Here is a 20,649-nt window from a genome sequence, read left to right as displayed (position 1 = left end):
CTTGTAAATTGATCCTGAGAACTGGACATTTTATTTTTGTAAGCAATCCTTTTTATACACAAAACTTAGAAGAGAAATTTTCTGTGCGAGAAAAAGATTATGACGCAGCAATGACACGGCAAATTGTTACATTGTCTAATATTAATTTCGTCACACGGGTGTTGGCTTATCGCCTTTCTTTCTCAACTTATCTCCTACAAGGAAGTTAGACTCTGTCCATATTAGTACACGAAAAGCGGCTTCTCTAACTGTAAACACAATTTCAATCATTGTTTTGAGATGCGGCTAATGTGCCAATTCTCAAAGCGGCGATTTTTAAGGTCGCACATTTTAGTACAATATAAGGAAGGATATGCGTCAATTTTTGCTATTTGTCATCTGTGAACAAGTGGCCGAACTGTTTCGCAAGGCACTGGCAATTTACCGGAAGTTTTCACTAAAAACGCACACAGTAGCAATTGTCAACATTACATTTTCGAGTTTAGACACATAAAGCCCTTTGATAAATAGATATATTATTACAATTTTGATAAATATACAACAGGATGTTTTTGGTAAGGATGCGTTATGACAATTTTGATAATTAGACAAGAAATAATAAAGGGGCGCATGTTTTTGTTATTCGTTAATTACTTAAAACGATTAATTAAACATGTAAAAATGGCCACTGCCACCACAGATACTCGGCCGCTAAATTTTTGGCCAGGGTGCATATAAAGCCCTGGCTATTTGTTTCCTTGTTTGTGTTGTTATGTTTTTTGTTTGTGGAATGCTCGTGGAGCGTTGGTCGCGAATTGTCCGATCATTGAACGCGTTTGCGCGATTGTTTTTTATGCTTCAATTCATGCTTCTTCGACATTTATTTCATTGTTCTTGTGTGCCAGGTGGCACGCTTCTTTTGTGTTGCAACGATGATCTTGACGTCAGCATTTGCTGATTGCTTGAAACATCGTTTGCTTGCTGTTCGAACTCAATGTTCGCATCTTGACGTCAGCATTCGCTGATTGTTTGAAACATCGTTTGCTTGCTGTTCGAACTCAATGTTCGCCCTGACAGAGCAGTGCTGTTTCGCTTTTGCCGTCGAAATTTGTGAAGCATCTGGGGAAAACCCCGTTCGGTGTTCTTTTGAAAACCGATCCGCGCCTTGCGTTTGATCTCTGCAGCGCCCAACGCTTGTTTGTGTTTGTTCCGGAAAATTAAAATAATTTTCGGCAGATATGTTGTCCAAATATTGGGGAGTACACTGTGGCAATTTAGGCCATTCAACACTTACACTTTGATTGCGAATATATTCTTTACTCTTAATATATATCAATTTTTTTTTTTTTTTTTTTTTTTTTACATATAGGCGCTTTAGGTTACTTTTCAAATGCACACAAATTACAATTCATAATTACTCACATTACACATCTCTTTGCGATTTAATGAAATTACACATATATTATAGCGATTACACATATTTTTTCAATCTCGGTTATTTGCGATTAATGGGCGATAATTGCAACGATTAGGTTATAATGATTCACACAAGTTGATCCAGTGCTCCCGATTCATGCAGTTCTCGTTATTTATTGCTCAATTGCTTCCTCCAAGTCAATTGGAATTTCATTTTCGTTTTGTGCCTCAGCGATTTGTGGGTTTCTATTGAAAATCGGGAAACGGTGCTGAAAATTCTGCCACCGATTCTGTAAGTGTGGTCTTAAAATGGGCCTTAGGCGGATTAGACAATTCCTTATTGTGGATATTGTTAGAATTAGTCCCCATGACAAGGATAATATTGTCAAAAATGAGAAAATGGCATTTAGAATTGGATTTGTGACCGTTGATAGTAGCATTAAGAAGCTATTTCTTAATATTTTTTCAGGATTCGCGTGCAAAGGATTTGTTATTTGATTTGATGATTCATTGATTTGCTGGCCTTCTATGAAGTATTTTAAGCGCTCTGTTTGCAGACTTGAGGTTCTTAAAGTAGCGATTATTGCTTCTAAATCGTTTGCTTGATTTGAGTCATATCCTAGAATAGTTGACGTCACAGCAAAATCATTGGCTACCTGAGTTTCATTGATGGGCATTAGTGTTGGTGAGAGTTGCATCACATCGTTCGATGCATGTACGAGCGTGTAATTTAGGAAAAGATAAAATATTCCTTTTATTTTGAAACGTAAGATGCGATTGGGTTTGTACGTTTCTAAGTGAAGGACCATGGTTGATGCGTAGCCTGCAGTGGTATACTGAAAAACCTGCTTTTGGGGTTTGCTAGAGTCGCGACCTCCTACTTTTTCCAAAAGTGGCCTCGTGGCAAAATAGCCACCGTAACCTAGAGACCGCTTTAAACGCAACGTTTGGGGGGAACAAGTTATCTCCGAAATGGTGTCACCTGTTCGTGTTGCGAACCTTTGTGTCCCTGTGAGTATTGATAGTATCTGCGAAGGAAATATCGCAGCTTGATTTTTTAAGCTTAAAGAAATGAGACGTTGAAGTTTGCACTCGATATAGTTTATTTGGCTTGCTTGCGGTTTTATAGTATCTGAAAAATCGTCTTTTAATTCCTGTAAATATGACAGGAAGAGTTTGGGTACATTTCTTGTTTCTGCGAGGGGAAATACACTCTTGAATGAGTGAAGTTCGCAGTCGTATGGTATCATGACGAAATCGCCGAAACCACAAATGGCGTCGCGATCGACGCATTGAGATTTTGCTGAACATGGGCCCAGTGATGTATTGATATTGAGAGGCTTTTTATCTCCAAACGGTAAGGCATTCCATTGTCGGAGAAATGTAACGACAATGCGGTATTTTGCACAAATTTTATTTGCGGGCATTTTAAGTTGCGAGGGGGTTGCCATATGAAACTTATATGGTTTAACTCGCAGTGTCCGCTTCGGACGTTGCAGTGCGTTAATTCCTGGTAGGGCGATATTAATTTATCGTTTTGATGGTCATAAAGAATTGTTGAGCGCGTTAACACGGCGTTGGTTATAGTTTCGCGGGTCATAGTCGGCCATTTATATTCGTATTTCGGGCGGTTGTGTGTTTTAAACACACCTTCCTCGTTTGGTTGTAATTTTCCAATGTTATTTGCATTTAAGCTTTTATTCCAAAGGTCACATTCAATAGTTGATGGCGTGTTGTCATAGTCGGTCGTTTCAGAGTGCGTTTTTGCACCGAAAAAGTAGTGCGTTGTTTGAACTTTCGTCACACGGGTGTTGGCTTATCGCCTTTCTTTCTCAACTTATCTCCTACAAGGAAGTTAGAATCTGTCCATATTAGTACACGAAAAGCGGCTTCTCTAACTGTAAACACAATTTCAATCATTGTTTTGAGATGCGGCTAATGTGCCAATTCTCAAAGCGGCGATTTTTAAGGTCGCACATTTTAATACAATATAAGGAAGGATATGCGTCAATTTTTGCTATTTGTTATCTGTGAACAAGTGGCCGAACTGTTTCGCAAGGCACTGGCAATTTACCGGAAGTTTTCACTAAAAACGCACACGGTAGCAATTGTCAACATTACATTTTCGAGTTTAGACACATAAAGCTCTTTGATAAATAGATATATTATTACAATTTTGATAAATATACAACAGGATGTTTTTGGTAAGGATGCGTTATGACAATTTTGATAATTAGACAAGAAATAATAAAGGGGCGCATGTTTTTGTTATTCGTTAATTACTTAAAACGATTAATTAAACATGTAAAAATGGCCACTGCCACCACATATTATGCAACTAAAAAAGTTGCGTCTATTTGGTTTAAGTAAATAATCGCTTGCCTATAGACGTGTACCTAATACATAAAAGATTAACACTAAATCATCTCCTTGGTTGGATGGCGGCACCCGTAATCATGTAAAACGTTCGCAAGAAACACGTAAGAGGGATGCATTACGTTAATCTTGTGTTAAAATTTAAATAGAAGTTACTCATGTTACAATCGCCATATTGCAAAGTTAAATAGAAAATTATATTTAACTAGATATATTTGGATCAGTTGCATTTAGCAGGGAGTCTAAGTTCACACAGCGTCAGCCTCGGCTCTTGACACCAAGAAAAGGCGACATGCTACACGGCGCCTTAATGCAGAAAAAACGCCATACCATAATGTAAAACATACACTATAAAACGAAGAATATACGCACGAAGCGTGAAAATTTTGCGTTAACGAATAGTTAAAGTTGACAAAAAATACAGTTTGACAGGCAGTCTCAAAGCCATTTGGAAAGTGGGCCTTAACCACGCTGCAACAATGTAAAAAATCGTAGCCACATCAACTTTTAAAATATAGTGCAGTGAATGTACGACTAACACGCGGCCCACAACCACATGTTATTTAAAGCAACTCACAAACGCAGTAAATTTAAACTATAAACAAAAATAAATCTAAACGCAGAAAACTTTTCCGTTTACTATTTTCTGGCTCCGCTGTTTATTTGAAAGTGTCGCCTGAGTTTGACAATCTGTTTGTTGGTGCAAATGTAACTTAAAACCAGAATAAACTTTTAGACGGTGTGTATATATATTTTTTTTTGAACGTTTAACGATTATATGTGTTATTCTGGCAGGGTATACTTCATAATTTAAATAATAAAAGTGTTTTCAGTTAAAATAAAAACTTCCATGTGTAATTTTAACAAACCTACGGCAAAATATTGTGGTAATAAACTAACGGCCGCTTATCCACATACTTTCCGCTAGATGACAGCAATAGTTCGCAGATCGGAAAACTTCTCGATGTAAGAAGGCGAGATGGACTTTGTATTTTGATTCACGATAAGTTGCTTTTCTGAATGGGAAGTATTTCGACCCGAAGAATTATTTCCATGAGTCAAGTCGCGACTCTATTTTCCTCTTCTTGATGATTTTACTACCTCCAGGGGGCCTTACAAAATTTTATTAGGTTTGCTACGATTTGAATTCATATTTAAAGCTTGTTTTCTTATTTTAATTTAAATCCGTGTTGTTGTTGTGTTTTGTGGTTTGCGGCACTTCTTTCACCCAGACTTTTCAACCTTTTATGGCCACGTACCAACTATAGCGGTGACTTTTTATCGACTTTTGTTACATATGCGTAAAGTTTGCGTCGTATTGTTTGTCGTCATAATTAAACTTTCGTTAAATGTGAAGGTTGTTTTATGTGTTTGTAAATTGTCCTAAACCCAATGTTTCTTCAAACAAATATATATTTTACCCCTATTTACTCTATATTTTTTTCTTATTTATTTACCCTATATTTACTCAAAAAAAATAATGTCAAATAGTGACGTTTTACTCTAGCTACGTAATACCCTGTTTCTAAAGAAACCATTTTCTCGCTTCAACTAATTTTATCCACTTTAAAAGCAATTTAAAAATATCGCTTCCATCGCTAGCCGCAAATTTTTGATTAAAAAAGCCTATAAGTGGAAGTAAGTCGTAGTTTTATTTGCCACGCAAGCACAAGTAAACGAACTGTCGAACGCAAAACAAAACTGCATCCTCAACATTAAATCCACCACAGCAAGGTCCATAAAAATATCAGTAAGTTCTGTCGTCGTTTTTAACTTTTTATTGCAATTAAGTATTAAATATCGTTTGCCAAATTAATGCAACTTGATATACCAGAGATGATTTGTATCAGATGCACATTTTTAAAGTTTAGGAAAGTGGAAAAAAGTAACGGCCTACCATTGTGCCGATGACTTAACTTAAGGGCACTTAAGTCACTTTTTGAAATAACTTTAATTGACTTAATTCTTTTGGACAAATGACTTAACTAATACTTGAGTACGAAACTTTTTTTGCATGTAAAACGATTAGATAACCCCAAGTGCTGTTTTATTGGTGAAATAATCGGGCTGGTTTTCCAATTTTAATAGTTTATGGTTTCGACACACGTATGACTTAGACTTGAGCTTGTTATATTTTAAAAATACTTGAATTTGCTTTAGGTAATTTTTAAATGTCTTTTTTACACTACGACTTACTAACAGGACAGTATGACGAAAAAGATGACAAGTGAAAGATTTTACGAAACAAAGGTTTATGAAATAAGTACAAGAACGCCGTTGTATCACTTACTGATAGAGGGAGCCTAATACAACAGGCTTAGTTGGCGATAAAAGTTATACACGCAAGTATGCATGTCCGATAATATCGATTGGAGCTGATACTCCTTACCAGGAAACAATATCGGTACATGTCCGATACTGTATCGCTTCCGATATCAAGTTAATATTGAAATTCTAGTTCATGGTTTGCGATCCGGAACAAGAATTTTTATCTTAAAATATAAATTTGTCATAAAATAGTAGATTGAAGGAAACTAAGCTTGTTAACGTTTAAGCAAATTGTGGCCTAATCAGCGGTAAAATTGCAATTGAACGTTTCAATTTGATTTGCTTGTTTAAACATAGAAATGAATTATTTGGTATTAAAAGTGATTTTTATACAAAATTATATCGGTTTTGGGATAAAAAGTATCCGACATCCTTATTTACGACGTATAAAAATATAAACCACGACGAAAACGACCAAGCTTCTTACAATTTTCTTGAAACTAGTTTATTTTATTTTTTCTCGTAGACTTTTTAATAAGCAGCGATTTGAAGCAAGCGGGTCAATTATGAGCCTCTTTAATGTCTTTTTGCCTAATTAATCAAGATTTGTCTGAGTCTGATTACAAATCCACACAGTTTTTGTTGGCTGGTGTTTAGCAAGCCAGCCAGAAGCCGGCAAGCAACACAACCTTTCTGTGTATTAACTGACGCTAACTGGTATATATTTACATACCGCTTTTGCTTAAACAAGTCGGGAGTTTGCATGAAAGAGAAAAGGCGACACGAAAAAGCGGAAATGATTTATTTGGCATCCGGGAACTGTTACATCAACGCGTTTACACAGGTGTAATACTTTTATCTACAACGGAAATAAGTGTCACACAAAAAAATTTATCTCGTGAACGGTGCGTGACTCATTTCACAGGCAAAAAACGGAAAGCAAAAGGTTTTATTTTTTAGCTGAAGCATTTTTTGTTTCTTAATTAATGTTTTTAACTGTTTTGTTGTGTTGCAATATTAACATTTCGGCTAAAAGTGTGTTTTAACCTCCTACTTGCTGCGGAAATGTAAGACGTGGCCAGTCAGTATGAAGGAAATAAGCTCTCAGAATAGTTGCCGTTTTATCATAGTTAACATTAAAGACATTTATTTTATCCCTTCCTTGGTTTTAAACAAACATGTAAACTTTAATTATTTTTAAAGGTGTTAATTTGAAAAGGAAGATGCTTCGCCTGAAAAGGCATCTTTGTTTCGTAATCCGAACTTTTCTTATCGGATCTAGTGTGTTACAACATTAGCATTTCGTCTGAATGTGCATTTTTAACATCCCACTTATTTCAGATACGTAAGTCGTGGGCATTCGCTGATAACATGTTCGATTTTCAAATTGAAATGGTTGTCTTTTTTGTGATAAATAGTATTGACTTTTCACAGAAAACTTATTTCTCGTAAACTGGAAAACGCAAAAGAAACTTCAAGTGCATCAAAGAACATATATAAGTATGTCAAAAGGTAAAGGTTCGGGTAATAAGTAAGGCGGAACTGTGGAATTTACCACAATATCCTGGGTTACTAAACCTTTCACTTATTTTAAATACACTAATTTCCCACAAAAATTTAAAATTTCCTTACATCTTTCCTGTGGAACAAACTGTCACAAATATTCTCTAAAATTTTCAAATCAACATTTAAAGAAAATCAGAGCAAACAGTCACGAAGTAAAAAAATATAAACTAAACTCAACACCGTAAATTTGGTGAATGCGCAAACTTTTTTCCTGATATTATTTTAATTTCCACCGGTATAGTAAATACGAAGACATATATAGTGTTATTACCAGTAAACTTATTCAGAATACCCAAATTAAAAGTTATTAGAGATGATGGTATTCTTGGGAGGGCTGCGTTATTCTGATGAAGACTGGCTGTAGATGAAAGCATGCTGTTTGTACATTTTGTTTAAATTATCTCGTCTAATACGCCACTGGGGCGTACAACTATTACGAGGTGCTGTAACAAATAGTCGCGTCAATCTCGACTGTCGAGTTAATAGGCTTTAGTATTAACCTCTTTTGACGCAGGGAAGCCGCTTGGGTCAAAGCAAGGTTCGGGCAGGGAACCTTGCTTAATCTTGGCGGTGCAACGTAGTTCTGGTGCCACTAGAAGGTTAGGGTGCGTTGTAGGTGGCCCATAGAAGAACTCGTGGCACCATTTTGAATTAAATAGGTTGCTTTTAGCTTCGCGTTGCAAATAGTGGGTAAGCCGCCACCAAGTTGCGTGGGATGTCGTAGAAGTGTGGCGGTTTTAACTAAATAGGGACTTTCGTGCTAGATTCCGACGGTTGTGTTCACGGGCTTGTCTTGTGTCCGTGTAAGGCAATTCAATACAAACCGGTATTGGCACCAAACCTCGCGTATGGCATAGGATTCCCCAACCCCCTGGCTTTAGCTTTTAAACAGCAGTTTTAACCTCCCTTATTTTGTCTAAATGGATGTTTAATGAAAATCGGAACGGTGTTTAGATATTTTTAGGGTTGCGCAATTAACACCGTTCTTTAAAACAACGTGTTAACTTAAATCCAAATTTAGTTCTAGCTTTTTCTTTTTCCTGGAGCTATGACTGGTCCCCGTAGGAACTGGTTTTCAAGATAGTTGACGGGAGTAGCCCGATGTAATTTACAAATGGTCTGTTGCATAATCAGGCCTTGCCTTGCAATTTATTTCCCCACTTACATTTTCCCTTCTGTCCCGGTGAATAGGTAGCAATAAAACTGCTGGGCAAGGCAACCGCTTGAAAACCAGTTTAATTTGAACGTATTAAACTTGTACAAATAGTTTTAAAGCGCTTTGGTCAGGAATATCATAAATTCTAGTTTTCCATTTTAGAAATCCCAACAACGAATTGTCTTACTGTCAAAAGCTTCTCGTCCGGTCATGAGCTCCATTTCTTATCGTTAACGTTTTAGAAGCATTTTTATTAAGGCTTTTGTTTATCCTAAATGTTACTCCACAGTCGATGTTGACGTTGCTAATTGCGAACTAACTATATTTTTTATTGGAAGAAAATTCAATACATTCGATATTCGCAACTGGCAAATTCGCGTGTCAGTCACGCCTTCTATTGTAGATGTTTTGTACACTTTTATTGTATAAGTGAAAAGCAAAAAGGCCAGAATTGGTTCAGAGCTTTTTCACTTAACACTGCACTTTTATTGTAAGCCACTGCACAGCTCTGAACCATTAGCGCAGTAATCGGCACATGCGTTTATGGTAATTTGCAGGATTTGATAAAATACGACATCTGCAAGTTGAAGAAGTCAAGATGGAATATTGGTCACGGACTCTTCTAACCGTTACGAACTCTTAATTGCAAAGACATTTTGTTTTAAGCTAATGTGATATTCCTAATTGGATTATTACATTTGCTTAGAATTGAACGTTTTTGCAATGAAAAATAACCGCGATGAAAAAGGATCTTCGACGAAAGAACTGTATGTTGTGTGTGAGCTTAGTAAGACCATTGCACGAAATAAAACCATCACCAAACAAACACATTAAAGACAGATTGCACTTTGTTTCTGATGCCGATTAGTAAGGCGCTCGGTAAGACAGGTTTCCCAGATAGGTAAGAAAAGTTGTTTGAAATGTTGAACTCTTCAACCATTAGTATCGATGTTGTGAATAGCGTGTTATGAGCAGGTTTAAAGTCTAATACGTTTTATTATTTTGCAGTTTTAGTTTTTGCTGGTTTCATATTTCATATTGGTTTGTTGCATGTTTTCCTAATTTTTTACTCGAGACGGATTTCTTTTTCTGTTTTGGCTATAGCATAAAAAATAACAAACGCAAGCAACCCCCCCCCTTTTATTCATTTACTTGTAAAGGCAACCACTTGTTTTTATTGATTTAATTAATTAAAGGCAACCAATTTTTTGAGCAGCATGATGGGCAAACCAACACCCATCCTTTGACAAACCCACCTTATTATATCCATCCAGCTTAGGGTGGATAAGTATGCCTTGCAAGGGCGGGTCCAGGATTTTTTGTTGGGGGAGCCAAGTTTTTTGAGATCGCGTCACTACATTACGTCATAATGTGACGTCATGAACCAAGAACCAATCCGCTTTGTTCGATCCGCCCCTGCTAATTACCCCACAGGTTGATGGCTGCATTGAAGCCACATAAAAAGCTTGCACGAAGCTTGAAAATACATACAGCACTTTCGTATGTCCTGACTATATTATCTTCATGTTTAATAAGCGCGGAAGTTTTGATTATTTACGTTACCAAACCTGTTACTTACGAGAGTGATGTAGAATGCACAGCGCATTTGGGTTAAACAAAATTCCGAAGAGGGTTAAAACATAACATTCGGTAAATAAGAAACATTTTTTGATTTAACATAATCAACATTGGTAGAAAATATAGTTTGTATGCCATACCTTTTAAATGCTGTAAAGTTTCATTTATATAAGTTAAATACCGTTTGTTTGAAAGTTGTCACATTTTAAATGTATTAAAAAATGACGAGCCTAAAGTGTATGTTACTCGGGTATAACCAAAGCTCTAATGTTACCACTTTAAAAGAAAACAACGTCTTAACCTAATAGCAACAAAACATTTATTAGGCGATGTGGAAAATCAAAATACGAAGCCATGTAAAAAAATAAAACGAACAAATTATTAGAAAATGTTGCATTGCAAGCAGTAAAAACGAACATTTCAAAGAACATAAAACATTTGTAAAATCCACTAATAGTCTCCGTTCTTGCAAAACAGGGCCGTGCCTCCATAATTGATAAAATATTGTACTTGTTTGTACAGTTTTTTTTTTTCATTTTGTTTTTGTCCTTTGAATGTTTTTTGAGTATTGTGTTACAACTCAGTAAGTTGTTTCTCGAAACGGTTTGCTAGCTTTGTTATTTGTGTTCGATACGGCAGTTCATACAATGGCAAAAGCTTAACCAAAACAATTCCAACTCCCCCCATAAAAAAAATCGGCTGGCTGCGCCACTGCTCGGTTTCATTCCGCGAATAAAGAAAAAACAGTTGTTCGAATTTGTTTTACCTTGTTAATATTAAGTTTGAAGTTTAGTTTAAACGGCCACAACATTGCTCCAGTTTCGTACAACTTGTGTGTCGAAGCAATGAGTCCATTTGTCTGCGCGTGGATCGTAAACTTCAACAGATTTCTCGTCCCACCTGTAATATATACAACTTAGCTATCTTGGGATTACATAGAAATATTCACAATAAAAATAAGGAAACTACAATTTAGAAATAATTAATTGTTTTTTTAATTTCCAACGCCGAGAGTAATGTTATACGTAGATTCAAAATAATTATGATGATTTTTAATTTCCTTAAAACGATTATGTGCTTCGTTAAACGTAATAGTCTACATGACATAATAATACTAAAAAGCTTCGACTCGTATTCGAAAGCTACTTTGTCAACAAATTCTCATTTAGTGTAATTTGTCTATAAACGTTCAATCTAAAACAAAGTTCTCACCCAGCCACGGCGTAAATCTTCCCTTGCAAAACACAAGCTCCGTGACAATAACGTCCAACGCTCATTGATGTAACCTCGCTCCACTTGCTCGTTCTTGGGTCGTAACGATCCACTGTCCATGTGTAGGGATTACCTAAACAAGCAAGAAACGTACTGGGTAAAGTTGTAACTGTAACAAATATAACGCCAAGCTCACAACCAAAGTGCCTATGTCATTTTGTTCGGAGTGCCTGGAGCAAAAAAATCTAAAAACCTGAAAAAAATACTTGCACTTTGGTAAAAAAAGACCTATAGGTAATTGGCCAGAAACATGCCAATAAAACATTTTAACTAGCCCCAACCTTCACCCCTAGGTGCAGTACTATCTCCCCTAAAAATACCAACCTAGCCGATTTTCTAACCACAAACCGAACCCCCCTACAATCAGGTGTCAAAATGGAGGCGCCCTCACGACGACGTTCAAACTAGGCCACATAAACATCGACACCAAAACAGCCGATGCCGGACCATGGCGTTATTTTGGCCTTTTAGGCTTTATTCCGATGAATTTAGGTCTTATTCCGGCAGGTTTATGTTTTATTCTGTCGTGGATATTACTGCGTATTTGGCTTTATAATGACGTTGGTCTGAATACTATAGTATTTTTCTGCTTTAGGTATTGTTGCTTTGTACGTCTTATTGCGTTTTCCCGCTGCAAACACATTGCTTACCCCCGATTGCGTAAATGCATCCATCGAATGCAACAGCTGCTAATCCACTCCTTGCATTGTTCATTGATGGGACTTTCAACCAGCGATCGTCCTGGTATTTCTCACATGAACTGAGGTATGAATTGTTACCCCACCCTCCAATGGAATAAGCTACATCTGGAAGTAAAACAGGCAACAATTCTGATTTATGACATAATAAGGGATGTGAAGAGTTAAAAGACAAATAATGACGTCACGTTGTTGCAGCGATTGTGACACGACTACAAATGGACGTCTTATGTTGGTAGTTCATTTGCAGTTAAATAAACTGCGAACAATAACCTTCGATGTGCATGAATCCCGTTTAAACTGATATAAGTCCACTGCCGACATTAAGGTTGTGAAGTTTAACAATAATCAGATTCTGGTTACTTTGGTCTAAATCGAAAAAAAATTGCACATAAATCGTTTACAAAATTAAAAAAATATAGTCAGCTTTTTGAAACTGGTCGTTCAGTTTTTTTAATTTATCGTTCATTATTATTTAAAAAAAAAAAAGTTTTGATTTATATTCAAAGTCATTTTAACCGTATTATATCTTCATTAGAGCAATATACGGTATAAAAAACGCGTGATTAACGACGCCTAGGTCATTTAAATTAATGTTTTTCTAACAGGTCAAAATAAATTATTTTTAGGTCAAAATTTGTCAAAATTTTAATTTTTCAGGGAAAAAATTTCTTAATTTTTAGGTCAAAAAATAATCGTCCTACTAATCAATAATCAATTAGAAAACTGAGGATGAAAAACCACTAATCTGTGTTTAACCGGCCAATAACTAATATGGTGACATATTTTGGTAAACATTACACGTAATAAAAGCATTTATGTTTTTCTCCACATACCTTGCAATATTTTTTAATGTTTGTAATACGCAAGTTAACCAGCTGTCAAGATTAATGTTTGAAAACGCATATATTGTTCGCATCTTTTTTGCTTTGTTCCTTTCCAGATAAAAAACGATGCCCCGGATAACGGCGAATACAATTGCCATGTAACTTGCTTTAATGTAAAATATTTACTTTTAGCAAACAGCTTCTTTGCTAATTATTCACAAAACGCCAGCTGCCCAAGGCCCATGGTATTAAACATACGAGTTGCCAGCAGCGCATTTCAGTGCCACAAAACTTGGCGGTTGTTTTTTGCCAGGACTTCAAAAGTTCGTTTAAATGTTGTTTAAAGTGGTCTGCATTCCAAGCTATAAACCTGGGATTATAATGTAAAAAGTAACCAAAATAATCACCTGCAGACAAGAGCAACACTTGAACGATAAAATCTCACCAAAGCAAAAATGCGACCTAAGACATTGAATAATTCAACACAATAATCATAATATAAAATTCGCAGTTTGTTCGTTACATTGTTGACATTTATATTTGAACTGCAGACATTTCCTTAAGAACCGACTTAAGCCTGCCTCTAATGATTTCAACCTACTCGCTTAGATCAAGTTACATTATGACGCAACAGTCATCTCACCATCCAAAGCCACCATTGCATGTTGTGCCCTTGCAGTATTCATGTCACGTGACTTGGACCACGAGTTTCGTGTGACGTCATACAGCAAGCAAGTGGATTGACGCTTGCCCCCAGCATACCCACCAGAGACGAGGATTGAACCTGAGAAGCAAGTGGTGGTTTTGGTCACAACAAAACTCATTCAGCTAACTTTAAGTTCGACATTAATCAAATCAGTAACTTAAATTAGCGCCATTTGTTTGCAATTGTGACGTTATTATACTGATGTGTTTAACCTTAAGTAAAGGGGTGGCGATATGTTGTTGTATTTTTATCGGACGTACAAAGTATTGCCACACTTATGCTGTGGTGAATTCACATAATCTGAGTATGTTTACATTAAACCCATAAATTTACAAAACTTTAGTTAATTCAAACGATGTCTCACCGTTGATAACAACAGATGCGGCATTACATCGACCTTCGGGCATTGGAGCCACGAACTCCCAACTATTTCCAGTGGTGACGTTGAGCACTTCACAACTTGCGATACCCCATCCACCGCATGTGAAAACGCAATCCCCAACCTTCACCGAAGTCGATGCAAACCTCCCCTCGTTCAGTTTCTGCTCGAAATAGTTTAAACATTTACAATGATGCTTAGATTTTGATAACCGAGCTATTTGTGAAGGCGATATTACAAAAGCTTGACCTTTAACCGGGATAAATTAACTTTTAATGAACTTTTTAAGTGAAACCCTGCGTTTTGGTTTCACGTTTAGAATGAATAATCAATTTATTTTTATGTTTGGTTATAGTGTTAAAACTGTATGTATTTGCCTGTTATGACTTTTTGAGTGTGTTTACAATCTATCATTACGGTGTTTTCACCTTTACTAACGAGACGAATAACCTTAAGTCACTCACTATAGAGGTTATCGTTTCAGCATATAACCTACAAAATGTTACCGGCATTATTGTGATGTCATTGTTGGTGACGTCATACTTCGTGCAGTCGTGTTCTAAATCTTTACCTCCGATCTGGAGAAAGTGCTTTAGATTTGAAAACAACATCGGGTTTAAAATCTTGGTTTGGAGCGATCTGATTGGTTGGGATCCCTGGTAATAGTGAAATTTACCACGTTCAAAGTTTCCTCACGTAAGGTTAGGGTTCGTTTTGTGGAAAGTTTTGAAGAATTATTTCAATGTAAGGGAACAGCTAGAAATAACGTGGTTTATACGCAAATCATTAAAGCAGTGGTTCTATAAAATTCGGGGTTACATTTGTATTTATAAAATTCGGGTTTCCCTGGTAATAGTGAATTCTAACATGTTCAAAATTTTACTTAAAATGGCGTGATGAAAGTTTAATTTGTCCATAAACTGCGCTCATGTGAGTTAAATTCACCCATGCCGAGTGCTGATTGAGACCCACTTTGTGATCTGACGAGTTCAAAAATTGTTGTTATCAGACCTACTGAACTCAATTTGCTGATCTGCAACAAATAGTCTTAAAACCAGAAAGCCCAATTGTTGTGTAAAACGCTAATAATACACACTTGGGCAGCTACAAATTTATCGGAACCCCATTTTTCTAAGTGATATTATCGTTTTTGTCAGGGCTCAACTCACTGTACGAAGCGGCAATGTTTTCAACGTCATTCGGTCGCACGTCTTAAGCTAAAGCGAAACCAAAATCAAACGCCAAACGCCGATTTTCGTCTTTTGTTTGTACAAGGGTCGACCGTAAACGCAGGATATTTTTTATCTTTCCTTATTCCTCCAGGTTGGCTGATTAGCAAGTATGTATTCGAAAATTTAAGTCAAACCTTCTTTCTTTATTTCTTGCCAAAAACGAGTTAGGCGCAGCTAATCCTCGCTGTTCGCTGTCTGCGCTAATATCCGATGTTGAGTAACAACGTTGAGTTTTTTTAACTGAAGAGTTTTCTTAAAACCTGGTATAACTGTGACTGTCGTGCGCGTTTCAAAGTCGCCATTTTAATATAATGATAGTTACCGCAGAATTAATCTCTATTAAGCATATTCTAAGACCACGTGTTTAGTGTTCAATTACCCAACCTAGCGCTAATTATGGCATAATAACACCCGGGAAAAACGATCTTTGTTTATAGTATTGCAGGTGGTGAAAGGTGTGATTGTAATTTAGCGTTGTCCGTAAATAGAACTTTTTGAAACTGCGCTGCTGATAGTCACTCTCGAAACATGATTCTACCAAAATCAGTCACGTATATTGAAGTTAACGATTGCACACACATCAAGCGGTTTCGCAGTTGGCGCCTGGCAGGAGTGTCGACGACGCACCTGTTCGCTTTTGCTGGCTGCAATTGGGTGTTTCTGATTATTCTTACCCTGTTTATGACATCATTATTCATTAACGTCAGACGGAAAGTACGGAATTCCCTAAGTCGAAAATTCGGGACGGACCCCTTTTGGGATTTCTGGATACGCCCCTGTTTAGGCAAAGCATAAAACCCGGCACTCAAGAGCTATGTAGGTTTGCCAGTTAGGATTTTTTAAAGCCAATATTGAAAACATTAGGCTTTTTTTGAACCTCTTTGGATTTTATTTTTTCTAAGAAAAATCCAAATGAAATCTAGTTTTTTTAGGCATTTTTTGTTATATTTAAAAAATTCATGATTTTTATGTTGAAAAAAGATCAAACTAATACAAAAAGAGAAAAATTGCCAAAAAAAATTTACAAAAACACAAAAATTGCCACAAAAAGAGAAATTTAAGTTTTATTTTAAATGTGTATTTCGACGACCTATTTTAGACACAACACAGAACATTACCTTTCGGTTGCATGTGACATTGCCACAACTAATTTTTAAATCATCAGTTATAAAGCGAGATGTAAGCACACTGACACGTTATGGGTCAACATAATATGTAATGGTGGTTAACAAAGAACAACTTGATGGCCACCCGAGAACGATTTGGCACCGAGATTACATATTTTCCTTAAATGATGCCAATCGATGAATTTCTGCTTTCACACAGGCCGTTTCCATATAAGGTTTTACTGGTATTGTGGGAAATATTTTTCATTTCACACACAATCAGCGGCTAAAAGCGTAGGGACGACCAGCTCCAGTGCCATTGCTGTTTTTATATTATAAGCTCATACCAAAAAAACACATAATATGGAATTTCTTTTACCGAACGTGTAGCTTCACGTAGTGCAACGATTAGGAAAACTAAAACGTTTAACCATTTTACGAACTATTTAGCACTCTAGCCAGGATATTACGCCATTCCAGTGGTTCATTATTTTTTGTAACATATTAAATTGCCTTTTATAAATCATCAGCAATAACACGTGGTTTAAGCAAATGACGCAGGGTACAACATGATATGTAATAGTTATAAAGAGGCCACAGCTTGATGGAATCTTACATTTTGTTTAACCTATACTCGAGAAAGGTTTGGCCGGGAAATATTTGTTAAAAATATGTTTCAGCGGTGTATTGGTGTAAATTGTCGTATAAACAATTTTTAATAGAGCTTTCTACGTTTTAAGTAATCATTTTTTTGACAATCATGTTGTGAGGGCATTCACTTCACAGTTGTAAGGCTCCATACAAACCACGTCAAAACGTCGCCCGAAGAGCAAAAATTAAACTTGCGTTAATCGTGTTTTAAAAGGTGTGATGCACCAACATTTAGAGGAAGGCGGGGCAAGACAGACCCCTTAAGAGATAAATGATATTTTCCGAGTTTTACAAAATATGTTTTGATGAGTAGGGTACCAACTCAAAAGGTCTTACTGAAATTTACTCCTATACTAAAAAAAAACTGAAAGAAGTATACATTGTTCTGAATTAACCTTTTTTCCGATTTTTGCATCAGGTCAAGAATTGTAGTTTTCAGAGATATTTTCACAAGTTGCATCACAACATGACGTCATAATTCAAGCAATGGTTTATATGGCGCCTTTATAGGTTGAATATACTTTTACAAAACATACAAATCCAAAATAGTACCATGCTAAGTAGCATTGTATCAATATATAAGTTAAATGGTTATAAATAGGGCGTACATTAACTGCCTTATATTTCTCTTGTGCCATACCAACTCATAACATTAATCGACCTGTTTTACAACAGATTTTTTGACCTTCCTCCAAAACTGAATTATACCTAAAATAATTATACTAGGTAATTTTATTCCAGTTCCATGTTTTACTAAAAGACTAAAACAAACAGTAAAGGTTTAACTTGAGTTAAACTATAGTTATAACAGACTAACTTGTGAAGGTTCGGTTTTGCCCAACACTATGTTTCGAATGAAACCCTAATTTCTTTAAAATCTAGAAACTTAAAAATTCCAATTGTTTCGGATTAATAAACAGAGCCTTATCTACAAATTATTTATCCAAATAAATAAAATCACCTTTACTTGGAGTTTAGTTACATACAGATAGTTTTACTGCGCTATCCTTATATCAAAATCCCCCAAACACATTTTCTCCCCTTCCTGGTTTGTGCAAAATGGAATTTGCCTAATTTTTAGCCACAAACGTTTTTTCGACGAAAGTTACTGTCCACCAAACAAATATTGACGCTGACAATTTTCGTTAATTTTTAGTTAACTGTGAAATACGAATGACAGGTTCTTGCAAAACGCCAAAACAATTTCGCAGTTTTGACTCGGCAAAAGCACAGTTTGTTAAGAAGGTTGGCATGTTACCCCACTCCTCCGCTTCTATTCCCAACTCCAGCGCGTTTGGGTTTCGTTCGTCATCACCAGGTTGATTAATCCCAGCCATAATTATTTTAATCGTTTCTTTAAATAAAAATCGAAAAGGCAAAAAAAATAAAGCAAAAATGAGTAAAGTAATAGTAAACTATGTAACATAATAAGAAATTACGCGCGAAAAACAATCTTCTAGTTTTTACCACTAATGCTTTTAACCGCACCACAAGGACGGAACTAAGTAGCCTACACTGAATTTCTCGCGAAGGGCAACAAGTTCAAGGCGAGACGCTTTTGTGCCAACAATGGCTGGTGTATGGTGAACAGTAACTTGACGCCACGCTTACAACGAACCACAGTAAATAATATTCGACCCTGTCTGTGTACTTTATGTCCAACCAACAACGTTTTAACCCTAGTTCCGCTTTAACAAATGTTCAACTGTATTAGTTGTTTCACGTGTTTGTTAGATTTTTTAAATCTACGGAAATCCAATGTTCATTTTTTTTGTCATTCTTAAAACAATGAATGAACAATAATAAACTATTTTAGCATCCTATCGCGGCACATTCGGATGCTTAGCCTACTCCAAAATGATCATACGACCTGGTGGAACCTAACTCGGGGCCAAGAATCGACCTATTCCATTTGTAAGGTTCAGACAACTAAACTCATTAGGCCAACGCCAAATTAAAATCATGGCGCATAATTAGGCAGTTATTCTCTATTGACAGCTCGTTAACAACTAATATTTTCGGCGCTCTTTCACTATTGTACGTGAAAAGTTATGCAAAAAAAAAAATAATAATAATACCGCATACCACAACGCATATTGTTTGGGTTAGGGTGCGGGTTAGCGTTTGGGTGAGGGTGGGTCAAGTAATATTATGTTTAGTATAAATAATAACTTGACCCACCCTTAACCAAACGCTAACCCGCACCCTAACCCAAACAATATGTGTTGTGGTATGCAGCATTTGAAGAAAATTTTTTTTTTTATTAATTTTTACATACAATAGTGAAAGAGCGCCATATTTTCTAGCATTGTAAATGAATGTAAATAATATTGTCTTTTAACTAATAAAACTTCGGAATGAAAGTCAATAGCCAGAAACAGCATTATTAGCTTTAGCAACAATAAAAGGATGGCGCTGGTCTTTAATCCTACCACAGCGTTGAAACAATTATTACAGCAACTTACAATATTTGGGATAGGGTGTTGGTTACTGTTTGGGTGGGGGCCACTGTGGAAAGTATGGCAAGTGCACCCAGAAAAAAATCTGAACTGCACCCTAAACATGTAAAGCGTTCGTGCACCCTATTATGTTTACAGTGCAATGTATGCAATACGGAGTGCATGAGAAAATCATAACGTGGAAGTCTGGAAATTTGAAAGCAGACGAGAGATGCACTTTTTTCGTGTTGGTCTAAAGTCCTACCACAACACACATTATTTTGGTTAGGGTTAAAATGAATATAATAATACTTGACATTGACCCTAACCTAATATTGTGCGTTGATTTTATAATGTGGTAGGACCAGCGCCATTTTTTAACTTTGTTGCACCTAGTCACCCGATTTTTTTCGGCAGTGCACTCGCGTGTTCTGTTATACTTTCCAGGCTGGGGTAAGGGTGGTTCAAGTATTATTATTAATAGTATTGCTTAACTTATACCCAAACCCGCACCCTAACCCAAATAATGTTCGCTAAGGTAGGCTTCAGCAACAATAAAAGCTTTTAACCTGCTATTTACTCGGTAAAATTATAAACATCGCATTAACTTGGTACATTATAAACATTTCTGCATTTCTAATATCCAAAACTGTACAAGATAAAAAAATCTGTAGTCTGCATCGCTTGGCAACGTTTCGTTATGCATGATTAGTCTGCGCATTCGCTGTTCGCCTGTATCCTGTTCTAAAACACTACGCTTAAAGCGTCTAAATTTTAACACATGTTTTAACACAGACGCTTCAAAGCCCCGAATTATCCTAATACGAACGCTACAAGCGTTGAAAACAAATCGAATCGGGTGGAGGAAACATAATAGCCTTTAGTTGGAAACAATAAAATTTTACTTTATTATGGAAATGTATACTTACGTTTATTTTTATGTCCAGGCAGGTAATTGCGCTTGAAAATAAGTTTTGCGCGGAAACGTTAAATAATTTTAT

At 36.3% G+C, this 20,649-nt stretch overlaps 1 protein-coding gene across 1 annotated transcript; it reads right to left on the bottom strand.

Moving 5' to 3' along the window:
* Positions 1–11,133: 11,133 nt before the first annotated feature.
* On the bottom strand, positions 11,134–18,547 carry LOC146163132 (kelch-like protein 36). The gene is made up of 8 exons (XM_083382904.1): positions 18,469–18,547; positions 15,167–15,201; positions 14,728–14,877; positions 14,207–14,384; positions 13,780–13,920; positions 12,262–12,417; positions 11,552–11,684; positions 11,134–11,239 (listed from the first exon to the last, which is right to left on the bottom strand). Exons 1-8 carry the CDS (start codon positions 18,545–18,547, stop codon positions 11,134–11,136), a joined length of 978 nt encoding a protein of 325 aa, XP_083239030.1.
* Positions 18,548–20,649: the final 2,102 nt, after the last annotated feature.

The sequence above is a fragment of the Ascidiella aspersa genome, chromosome 2 (genome assembly GCF_963924565.1).
Source record: "Ascidiella aspersa chromosome 2, kaAscAspe10.2, whole genome shotgun sequence".
Classification (NCBI taxonomy): domain Eukaryota; kingdom Metazoa; phylum Chordata; class Ascidiacea; order Phlebobranchia; family Ascidiidae; genus Ascidiella; species Ascidiella aspersa.
This window is presented reverse-complemented; position numbering and strand designations above follow the sequence as displayed.